At 47.6% G+C, this 11614-nt stretch overlaps 3 protein-coding genes across 3 annotated transcripts; 2 read left to right on the top strand and 1 right to left on the bottom strand.

Annotated features, from left to right (window-relative positions):
* The first annotated feature begins 4308 nt into the window (after window positions 1–4308).
* Window positions 4309–5746, top strand: F5J12DRAFT_853350 (uncharacterized protein). The gene is made up of 5 exons (XM_051746601.1): window positions 4309–4506; window positions 4556–4972; window positions 5018–5145; window positions 5196–5516; window positions 5612–5746. Exons 2-5 carry the CDS (start codon window positions 4592–4594, stop codon window positions 5727–5729), a joined length of 948 nt encoding a protein of 315 aa, XP_051596725.1. The 5' UTR covers window positions 4309–4506; window positions 4556–4591; the 3' UTR covers window positions 5730–5746.
* Window positions 5747–8157: 2411 nt separating this feature from the next.
* On the bottom strand, window positions 8158–9293 carry F5J12DRAFT_785395 (uncharacterized protein; the record flags this gene model as incomplete). Its single annotated transcript, XM_051743236.1, has 7 exons — window positions 8158–8349; window positions 8372–8498; window positions 8587–8614; window positions 8659–8692; window positions 8774–8847; window positions 8887–8908; window positions 8964–9293. The coding sequence occupies 7 exons, from the start codon at window positions 9291–9293 to the stop codon at window positions 8158–8160; spliced, it is 807 nt and encodes a 268-aa protein (XP_051596724.1).
* A 1259-nt stretch (window positions 9294–10552) lies between these two features.
* Window positions 10553–11349, top strand: F5J12DRAFT_896142 (uncharacterized protein; the record flags this gene model as incomplete). Its single annotated transcript, XM_051747919.1, has 3 exons — window positions 10553–10782; window positions 10842–11267; window positions 11313–11349. 3 exons carry the CDS (start codon window positions 10553–10555, stop codon window positions 11347–11349), a joined length of 693 nt encoding a protein of 230 aa, XP_051596723.1.
* Window positions 11350–11614: the final 265 nt, after the last annotated feature.

The following is an 11614-nucleotide window of genomic DNA, read 5'->3' as shown; positions in this document are numbered from 1 at the left end:
CCAAGAAAGGAGTTTCGTACACATGGACGCCGGAACGTAATAAAGCTTTCGAGACACTTAAGTCTTTGTTATGCTCCGCTCCGGTCCTCCTTATCCCCGACTTCGCGAAACCGTTTGCTCTTTTCACCAACGCCTCTAAACTCGGCACCGGTGCGGTTCTCGCTCAAAAGGGAGATGACGGAGAGTGGCATCCCTGCTCCTACTTGTCCCAGTCCCTAGTTGGCGCTGAACAGCGGTACCAGGTCTATGACTTGGAAATGTTAGCCGTCATCCGCGCACTCAAAGCTTTTCGCCCATATCTCCTCTCCCCTGTCGCACCTACGGTGGTCTTCACGGACCACAAGAACCTCGAATATTACCGCGAGCCTCAACAGCTCACGCCAAGGCAGGCCAGATGGGCCGCAACGGTTCAATCCTATCCCATTCGTTTCTCTTGGCAGGCCGGTCGTTTGCAGGTTCCCGCCGACACCCTTTCTCACAAAAATGAGTCGGCCGACCCGCCCCCGGTGGCCATGGTCCTTCCCCCGGACCTTTGGCTTTCGGAGGGGGTGGACAGCCCTGTTCGCCTCGTTTCACCCACTTTTTCCCTCACAAAAATTATAAAACAACAAAAGATCAACCGACTTAGTCGTATCGGACGAATCCCATGTCGCTCGGACAAACCCGCGCAACACAAAAAGCCCTATTCTCGCCCAACTGAGGAAATGCCAAAAGAGAATGGGCCCTCCAAAGCTCGCCCCATGAGGGAAGTCGCCAAAGGAGCATGAGGAGTGTTTGCCGTGTCTACAGAGTTGTACGAGGAAATCAAGAAAAACGCCAAAAAAGATGCTACCATAAGTAACGACAACGTTTCTACAGCCCCAGATGGCACCCAGCGATTCGGCACCACCCACCTTTATATCCCTCCTGAACACCGACACCATTGCATGAAGACATATCACGACCTGGAGTCCGCCGGACACCCCGGACAGAAGGCCATGATGGCGAAGATGAAAAAGGAAGTATGGTGGGAAGGTATGGGAAGGGACATCAAAGCTTACGTCGCCGGATGCCCTATGTGTCAAGGAAGCAAGGTAGCAACTCATCTGCCAAAACCCCCTATTACCCCGCATCAAACGACTGGAATGGTCCTCCCATTTCAACAAATCTCCATGGATTTCATCACGGATCTCCCCGTCTCGGGAGAAGAGAAGTTCGACAGCGTTCTCACGGTTGTTGATCAGGGTCTGACTAAAGCCGCGTTGTTCGTTCCTTGTCACAAAATGATTGACTCCGAAGGTTTGGCAAAACTGTTTCACCGGTTCATTTACGCCCGATTTGGACTACCGGAATCGGTGATCTCTGATCGTGGCCCGCAGTTTGCCTCCTCGTTTACGAAGGAACTTTACAAAGCTATAGGAATTAAGACCAAACTCTCGACGGCGTACCATCCACAGACCAACGGAGAAAGCGAGCGAGTGAACCAGGAACTGGAAGGGTATTTGCGACTGTACTGCTCGGAGTTCCCTAACTCTTGGAGCAGCAAATTACCGTCCGCAGAATTCGCTCACAACTCCCGGATCCACTCCGTCCATCAAATGACTCCGTTTTCCCTCCTCCTTGGTTACGACCCAGCCCCATACCCAGAGGTCAAAATAACCCCGGTCCCATCGGTAGAGGAAAGATTGGAATGGCTCGCTGCCAGTCGAGATGTCGCGATCTTGGCCCACAAAAAGGCACAAGAGGCGATGAAGTCTCGCTCCAAAGGGACTTATGTTGCGCCTAAGGTCGGAGATCGTGTCCTCCTGGATACTTCAAACTTGCGCATCAAAAACCAGTGTGACAAGATTGCGCCCCGATGACTCGGCCCCTTTAAAGTGACTCAGGTAGTGTCACCTGTCGCATTCCGATTGGACCTCCCGAAAACCTGGAAGGTGCACCCGGTGTTTCACGGGTCTCGGATCTTTCCGTTCATCGAAAACGATACATACGGCGCTGCGCCCGCAGCCCCCTTGCCGGAATTGGTTGACAATGAAATAGAATGGGAGGTCGAGTCAGTCATAAATCACAAAACTGATGGCTGTCGAGGCAAGAGGCGATACCTGGTAAAGTGGAAAGGCTTCCCCCATTCGTCTAACACGTGGGAGCCAGAGGAACACTTAAAAGACCATGCCCAGGAAGCCCTGGAGCAATACAAACTTGCCCGACACCTCAAGAATTAAATGGACTCCCCCCGCTCAGTAAACACGGAAAATGACTATGCCGACCTCCCCCTCCCAGAATCCGTTTACGACTCCTACGACGACAATCTCCTACCCCCCATCGCCGCGTATGCACCAACCTCTCCCCCGAGTTCCCCCGCCGGCTTTTATGTCTCCGGCTTCTCCTTGCCCATGTCCCAGCCCCGTTCGGTATCAACCTCTACCACCCGAAATGTCGACCCGCGTCCACTCCAGGGGATCTCGGTCAAGCGCGTCCCTGTCCCAAAGGTCAGAGTCTCCCAGAGTGGGGACAGTAGCCAAAAGGGAAAGGGTAAAGCGCGGGTTGATGATGACTCCGATAACGGAACCCCCAAGGCCACCGCCCCCGATGCTCCCGAACCTCCCCACGTACGCAGTGCCTGCGCCACCTATGCCGACCGAGGCAATAGGGCTGCCCTCGATGTCCTCGCCTCAATCGCCGCTGCCAATGCCAGGGCTGACGAGCAAGGATTACCAGTCCCAGCAAGTGAATACATGGACGTTGTTAGGGCGCTTGACCTCTTCCACAACGGGGACCACGTTGACGGGTGCTCATCAGAACAAGATCAGTATTTTGGGCTGTTGTCTGAAGTCTACCGAGCATCAGACGTAATCAACGGGTTGGTTTCGAAAATACGGACACAGAAGTTAACCGGAGTGGCGCCTCTTTCGGAGGTTATCATGATCGGCATGCTCGAGAAGGCTTCGGCCGAAATTACAGAAGCCGTTACCAGAGGAGCCTATCATCACTTACGTCAGCAACAGTTCAACGAGTTCCTCGCGCCCCTGGCTTCTCGCATTCTCGATCGGATCATCCCAAAGGAGGTAACCCCGAAAGAAGTAAAAATGAAAGAAGACGTAACGGATCAGGAGAAGGAGAAGGAGTGGCGTGCTGTCGAGCTGAGTTTTGTCGATTCAGGCGAACTGTTTAAAGAGGTCGGTAGCCGACTTGGAACAGGGACTCACAACTCCGCTTGGGAGGTTCTTCTTCAGGATGCGTCGTGGGCTGGTATGCACAAGCAATACTACAACGCCGTCCACGCCGCCGACCCTCTCCCTCCTGCTCCCTTCGTCCCCGTCCCTTCTGATCAACTTCGGTTCTACCTCGGAGGGCAGTCCCCCGTCCCGGTCGGGCACCCCTTGTATCAACACGCATGTTACCAGTGTCGTTACCTGGGACATTGGTCGTGCCGCAACGGACGGGGTTCCCGCTATACTCCGGCCCTCGAGGAGCTGCCATCTCCATCGCCTACGTCGCCCGTCGCCTCTCGAACGCGCTCCCGCGTTTTTACTACTCGCCGACCCTTATCCGCTCACCCTGCGAATGTCCCTTCCTCCTCGTCCTCAAGGGTCTGAGGACCTGAATGGGGGGGTGATGTTACACTTTTTCCGCTCCTGTTTCCGTTTTTGACCTCTCGTGGTCACGTGTGTCACGTGCTTGGTCGTGTCTCTCGCATTGGTTGTCGTCTTAGGAGTGCGGATGCTACGTGGAGAGTTCGGATCACCCGTTGTCCAGGTATTTCCAATACCTGTCGAGACTCGTCATTTGTGATCCGTCCGTGACGCTCGCCGCTCTTATTTAACCGTTTATGTTTCTATGACTCATTCCCGTTTCATTATGACTGTACTATAGATCCGGCGTCAGGCTCCTTGCTGCGCTTTGATGTGCAGCCGGTATAGCCATCGTTTCCTTGTCCATCCCCATCATTGACGCCGTTTGACTCATATTTATTTCAGTGATTAGTTCGTTTACTGCTGCGGATACGCGTCGCGACGTGTCGCTCGCGACTGGTAGGGTACTCGTACTTAGAGGTATTTAAACCCACGTACTTTACCATGTATCCTCAGTTTTTCGATAGCTTGCAACTGAGCTAATTACTTGACTCAAATCCTTGTCTTCTCTCAGCGCGAACAACCTTAGGGACTCGCCCGCAGACAAGACCTTAGTTGGATTTCCGTCATAACTCAGCCATAGGGGTTACGATAAGTTCGGCCCGTAGACTCCCACCTCGCGCGCTTCGTGCCTATTCCATTTGAAGAAGTCACCGCGCTCGGGCATAACACCTATCACTGCTAACACAATAAGTAGTATTGCTACCTTTGCCACAATGGAGCTAAATACTTATTTGAGTGCTATTCCTGCCCTTGCATGGTGTGTGACCCCTGCTTAGGATTAGCGCAGTGGCTCATGGACAAGGCCTGTGCCAAGGACATAGACTTCCAGTGTCCCAGTTGCCATGAACTTGAAGAGGGTGGTGCAAAGTGCAAAGAGCTACATCCATACTTTGTGAGTTATTCATCATTCACAATCTGAATAGAGCTGACATGAGCCCAAGCCATTCATGCACACAGTACTCAGGAAGAGAATTCCCATGTTGGATAAGCCAGTCATCATCTCAGGGATTTGTAAAAGGGCATCTAAGTCTCAAGTGTGTGCCAGGTCCACCCTTATTCTTGAGCTTGTCTGCACAGGAGTGGAAATTCAAGGTTCATTGCCATCACTCCTCAACATGACCATTGAGGAATATCACACAAGAAACTCCCTTCTGTATCAAAAAATAATCTTCGATTTTGGTACAGATCAAAAGTTTAGTCAGTGGAGTATGAGGATCAAAAAACTGGGTGAAAAGTTGGGCATGTATGCCTTCAAGCACAAGATCATATTCATTACTGTCCATAGCAAAGTCACCTGTAGTGACCTGTTTTCAGGGAAGGGTGAGAGTGGTAAGGATGTTGCAATGGAGGTTGGCAAGGTATGTGACTGACATGAGGAGGTTACTCTCTCTCATCCATTTCAGTTCATGAAATGCCTGTTTACTTCTCCTCTGCAAAACATGGTCTATGGTTCTATGCTGTTTATGTTGACTTGTGGCCCCATGGTTTCCTTTGAACAATCATTCACAGCATTGAAGCAATCTATTGTGCAGTCAGTTATTAATGATTGATCTATAAAGAACCTTACTAACTGTTGCCAAGACTCCAGCCAGAGTATATGGTCGCATTCACCACCAAGGATTTCCTCAATGCAGTCATCAAAATTTTCATTGTGTCATATGGTGTCAAAGTCTTGATTGAAGGACATGCTCTGGAGAACATTATCCATGACCTACTTGACATCTCACTCGAACTTTGGATGCACACTGATGTGATGCTCTTTCATCTTTCAGGCCTAGGATTGCCAAGGGTGCCATGGTTACTTAGCCCTGCCCCACTCACTGCTGCCCCTCTCCTCACCATATACAGGTACTCATGGTACCACAGCCATCAGCACCCATGGGGCACATCTCTATCCATGGGGTGCCTGGAATGTGGTGCCATCCATCCATGGGCATGATCAAAGCTGGACTCTCATCCACTGAGTGGTTATCACCTGAAGACTCGAGTGTCCACAGCTGCAAGTGTGCCTTTGAAGTGCATACTCAGCCTCTACTGGTTGAATATGACATGCTCCATGGCAACCCTACATCTGGGTGGCTCAAATACACTGTTTGCGCTGCAGTGCCACTGTGATTTTGTGCATTTGTCTGTCATTTTATACACTTGATACTTCCAAAGTAATGTAATACTGTGTCTGCATGCAATCTCACTTTATTGGTTTGACAACTTGGTGTGAGTAAACAAGGTGACAATGTCATGTACTAAATATCAGTGCAAGTAAACTTTGAGTACTGAATGTCAGTGCCTAAAAAAATGTGGTACTGAAGGTCAGTGCCTAACAAAATGTGGTACTAAAAATCAGTGCTAACAAACTCAGGGCACTGGTTTTCAGTGTTGCAAAATATGTGGTACCAGGAATCAGTGCCAGCAACTGAAATTTAGTGCTCCAAAAAATGCACACTGAAAATCAGTCCCATGAAGACAACACTGAAAAGAAGTGCCCACTAGATCAGTCCCAGTGGTACTGATTTTGCTCAAATCAGTACCACTGGCACTGATATTCAATGTGTTTACTTCCCACAGTGTTCATGTACTCCTTCATAACATCGCACCATTGCATTCCTTCATCTGTCCTCAGTGAATATTCTTCACACTGTTTAGACCATGCTTTCTGCATTGGCCCAAAGATGCCTACATCAAGTGGCTGCAGTCGGTGTGCTGTGTGCAATTGCAGTCTCAATCATTTCAGATGTGACATGAGACCCATGACCATCATAGATCAGTATGACTGGCTTCCCAGGCTGATTGCGAGTGGCAACTTGAGGAATAAATGACTGTTTGAACCACTCTGAACAAAGGTAATCACTTGTCCAGCTGTTCTCTGATGTTGCGAGTCTTTATTTGCCTGTGCATCAGCACAATGATGTGTTGAGCAACGTAGCAACTTACACAATGTTGGGATCAACCTCTGTGGATTCTCTGTCAATAACACCCCCAGCAAATATGAATCCAGGGTGCAGGCTAGTCCCATCTGCACATACAGATTTTCAATGACAGTCACAAGATCAAGGCTTTCACCCTTGATCTGATATCATTGCCTATCATTTTGGGAGAAGAAAAATTTGTGCCCATTGGATTTCCTTCCCCCACTCAACTAAATCCCTTTCTTGTCCATGTTATACACATTCTCTGATGGTATGTCATGTTGCTTCAGGAGTGATTCCAGATCCTCGAAATGCTTCTTGACAACTGTGTAGTTGAACCCCTGAGCATGCTTTGGGTCAATGCCAGATGGGCAGCACAGTGCAACCTCGGGATGGCACCAGACAAAACGATCAATCCATTTTACAGATGGATATTTTTGGCACATGTCATAGACATATGGCTGGATGGTTTCTTTTGAATTGGGCAACCAGAGGCACTGAGGAAGAGCATCCAGTCAACCAGAACCTTCTCCTGTGCCTCAGTTAGGAACTGCAACTTTGCATGAGCATGAGATCAAGGCTCAGCATGGTCATGAGCTCATCTTTGCAGCATTGAATATTTGTGAATGATGCCTTTGTTCTTGGCTGCCTCAAGAAGACTCTGAACCTCCCCTTTTTTCCAGGACTGAATTGCACTCTGGATGTGGTTTTCCAAGTCAGATGCTGAGATTTCAGGATTGGGAGCTGAGGGCTGGTTGCCATGCAGTTGTGCTGCCTTAGGCATGTTTCCTATGGCAAGCTTACTCTTTTTTTTCATCAACCTAGGACATCCACTAGACTTTGTACTAAGTGCTGTGCCATACTGAGCTCACTAAAGCAAACTTTAAATGTGCTGATGTGCATGATGCCCCTATCCCTGTTTTTTGTCATGCTCTGGTAGAATCTTGAATATTGCCATTGAGTTTCCCTTTGATTCACAGAGCTGATGAGCCTAGAACATTCACTCTGACATGACGGAGCTCCCCTAAAAATTTCAAGTCCACTGCTGCAGCAGATCTCTGGGATCTGGGCCAAAATACCATAAAAATGCAGTGTTTCACACCACTCTCCTTAAAATTTCCATGCTAGCAAGTTACCACAATATATTCTTTTCATATTAAAGTAGAGTACCTAGTGGAATAGACCTCTGGCAATGTGTCTGCAATGTTATATTGTGAATATCTTAGGTGCTGCAAGCAGGAGACATGATTGTGCATTACCTGTCCATTGTGCATTGCTTGTCACATGATAGTACATCTGCAAATGTAAGTGAGTTCTAAGAGACTCTTAGAGCCCCCATTTAGCAAGTAGTATAAGTGCTGTCTAAGTGTGATGTAAAGTGACATTCTTCACTCTTCATTAGATTATCACATGACACAGTGATGTGTTGGATATGTTATTATTCGTCTGATTGGCACATGATATTGTCTAACACTATCAAAGATACAATAAGATGTTAAGGAGCTCCTATCATCTCCTTTCCTCATGCAATCAAATCATCGACTAACATGGTGTAGTCCATAAGTTCAGTTCCCTGCAAGTTCATAATATGATGAGTTATACTTTGATGTATAGTGTGATTGTCCTTGAGACTGAAATCAAGTGCCAAAAACATTCCACTGGAATATTCTCTGAGTACCAGTTGCAAGGGCAATCACCACTTTGAGGTCCCTTTGCTCAATGTTGACAAACCTACAATACTGCTTCTCTCCCCACAGGAGATTGAGGACGAGTTGTACAAGTGCAGGGTGGCCAAAGGGAACCACAGCGATGCTATTATTGGCTGCATACTTAAGATGATTGAGTACACACATCAAACAGAGAAAGGATTTGTACCATTTTAGTTTCATCTAGCCACATGAAATCTTTAAGGAGGTACAGGATCCAGTCTTTGCATAGCTGCACCTCTTCACTGTGCCTTTGTACTGGAACTGTGAGGCTGTAGAGTGGTAACACCAGGATGCACACAACACTCCTGAAGTCAGAGCATATGTTCATTGTGATCTCCTTCAACTTGTTTGTCTCACTCATTATGTTGGTTCTTTAACCAGTTGCCTGCAGCACTGTCAGATCATCAACAGTAATGTTCACAGGCTTACCTCCAGTGCGGCCTAACATGGTTTCCTGCAATGCCTGTGTAATTTTCACAGATAACTCAGATCTCTTGGGCAGGAGGTTTGTAATAAAAAGGTGCCACTTCAGGTTGAAACACACAGCAATGCTGATGTCAGCTGCTTGAAGTCCTGGGTTGATAGTGGCTGAGCTGCTAGCATCTGGTGTTGGATGTACTGGAGGCAGTGAAGCCAAGGCAGAGCCTCATGCAATACTCTGCATTGTTTGAACAACTTGCTGTAAAATGTGTTAGAGTTGCTTACATACATTTGCTACAATGCTTAGTACTCACTTGAATAACAGATTGCCTGGAGATGACAAAATGCTGGTTGGATGCTTCCTCTCCACCTCGAAGGGGCCTTTCAATGTGCCCAATGCATTGTGTTTGAGTGGAATATGGAAAGATGTGGGATGATAAGTGGTGTAGCTGTCTTGTGACAAGGGCTGATGGTGCATAATCAAAGTTTGGGGGTGAATACAGATATGCCATTGAACCCATCAGATGTCCAAGATCTGTGGGGATTGGTGGTGCAGTGCTGTAGCTAGTGTTGGCAGGATTGAAGGGGACTGGTGGTGCAGTGCTGTAGCTAGTGTTGGTGAGATTGAAGGGGACTAGTGGCATGGTGCTGCAGCTAGTGTTGGCAGGATTGAAGGGGACTGGCAGTGCAGCATTGTGGTTTGCATTGGCAGGATTGGAGATTGGGGGATGAGGGTGTTCATGTCCAGTGTCTGTGGTAGCTAGGAGACCTTGATCATGGTCATTGGGGTGCTGATAGTGAAGAAAGTTCACTTGAGGCCACAGTTGTTGGTCAATTGTGGATGCTGTCAATGGTTGCTTGTCTGCAACTGATGCTGGTGACAGCTGATGATGACAATGACCTGGCTGACACATGCAACAAAAAACTTGATGGTGCAGAAGGGGGGATGAAGTTTGGATCCATGGACTGTGTGTCCTCATGATGGTGAGCATTGAGAGCATGTGTCATGTTGAGGAGGGAGAGGGAGGGAGGGGGGGTAGGAATAGTCAAAGCAGTGGGGGGTGCAGTAGAGGCAGGAGTATCAAAGACAGAGGTCATGGTTGTAGAAGGTGTGGTAGTGGCATGTGGCCAGTAGATAAACTGACCTCAGCCATGCAAGGGGAGAAGGAGCTCTATGCTGGTAAAGTGGGGGAACCTGGAATTGCAAAACAGCTTCACATCTTTGTGCACCTGACTAGATGTTAGTGGATGATCTGACAAGAAAAAAACTACATTACCTTTACATACCAATCCCAAAGATCAGCATTGTCCAGCAAGACCATTGCACCATTCTCATTGTTGTAAGCAAAGCCAGAGGTCACTGATTTAAGATTGGTGGTGGCATAGTAGGATTTTTTAAGCTGGATAATTGTTAGCAAGGCAAAAAAAAAGAATGATACAATGACTTACTGCCTTGAACTTCTGCTCACACAATTCAGCTGTCTTATTGCTGTTATCCAGACCCAGTGGATAATTATGAGCCATGTGGGCTGCTGTGGCATTCCATGTAGCCTTCTTAAAGTTCCCATCACTGGCCTGTGAAAGATGAGAGGCCAAGAAATCCAGTAATGCACCTTCCTCCTCTGTTGTCCATACTGCAGCTTTCTTGCAAGTCCTGGGGGGAGGCAGGGGGTTCTGTGGGTCCAGAGGATTGATTTTAAGGCCATGCGAGCACAACAAGCAGGTTGATCCCACAGATGAGCCAGACATTCGATGATCACAGTAACTGGGTGACAATGGTTGTGTACCTCAAGTGGATGCTCCTCCAAGCTCTCTGCAAACCCATCAGTATGAATATTGCAAGGGATCACCCTCCCATGTTCCTCCCTCACCTCCTCAGAGCCTCAGCACTGAGGAAGTGCAGATGCCACTTCAACTTTGCAACAAGAGTTACTCAGGGGACAATCTTTCTGTGTCCATCCCTCCTGCTGCTCATAATCTATCAGCTTGTGTTAAGCATTCTCATACCAAGTTCATGCCATACAAAAAGCCCAGTGCTATCAAGATCTGCTTTGCTGAGAAGTCTCTTGGCAGACAATCAGTTAATGATATCACCTTGGAAGATGCACAAGTGGTAAAATCTCTCATCTACCTGTATGTGCACTATATGTTCTTACAAATATTCTTCAGGGAAGAGCACTTTTTGTCCACAGATTGATGGGGTTGTCTGAGAGAGCCTTCCAAAAGGCTTTGGCAATGAAGGAGGATGACCAAGAATTGAGGCAACTCCATGCTCTTACCACTGCTTGGGAGATTGAGGCTATCAACCACCAGAGAGATTTCCTCCTTGTGATGCAAGAAGAAGAGACTCAGTTCATTTGGTCAACTAAAGATCTCCAGCTTTTCAAGGATATCATGGAGTGTTGCTCAGTCAGTCAATTGGAAGAACAGGACGAGTACCACATTGGGGCTTATGGACAGGATTTAATGTTGCTTGCATTGGAGGATGAACACCTCAGCCAGATGGAGGAAGTCACAGGTAAACTCGAGGACAACAAAGTGCTTGACTCCAAAGATAATCTGATGGCCTTCTTGGCCACTTCCATTAATGTTGATGAAAGGATGAAAGTGACACAGATGTGAGTGAAGAAGATGAAAGTAAAAATTGATCTTGATAATTTCAGTAAGCCTCAATCCTTCTTTGCATTATCACAACTCTAACTGCCATGCCAGCCTCAGTGGCTATCTGTTCTCTTCTTTTTCTTTTCTTTAGTCAATTAGCATGATCATTCCACATTGTGTAATGAAACTCTCCACACTTTCCCTGTATAAAAATTTGTATTTGATTGATGCCTGATATACATGATAAGATACACATGCATAAGCCACAATGTCTCCTGGACAAGGATGTGTTGTGTTTTCAACCACCATGAGCTCACAGGCCAAAAGCAAAAAAGCAAAGGTGAGCAAATATGTGCACTCAGAA

Source organism: Pisolithus orientalis (assembly GCF_024613125.1).
Source record: "Pisolithus orientalis strain OTSU chromosome Unknown F5J12scaffold_36, whole genome shotgun sequence".
NCBI classification, from domain to species: domain Eukaryota; kingdom Fungi; phylum Basidiomycota; class Agaricomycetes; order Boletales; family Pisolithaceae; genus Pisolithus; species Pisolithus orientalis.
Note: the sequence above shows the minus strand (reverse complement) of the source record. Positions and strands in the feature narration are given on the sequence as shown.

Excerpts from the sequence above, each read along its gene's own strand:
- F5J12DRAFT_853350 (XM_051746601.1), top strand. The coding sequence starts at position 4,592 with ATGTTGGATAAGCCAGTCATCATCTCAGGGATTTGTAAAAGGGCATCT. Across the intron at positions 4,973-5,017 it reads TTGCAATGGAGGTTGGCAAG|TTCATGAAATGCCTGTTTAC; the intron begins GTATGTGACTGA and ends CATCCATTTCAG. Across the intron at positions 5,517-5,611 it reads GGCACATCTCTATCCATGGG|CTGCAAGTGTGCCTTTGAAG; the intron begins GTGCCTGGAATG and ends GAGTGTCCACAG.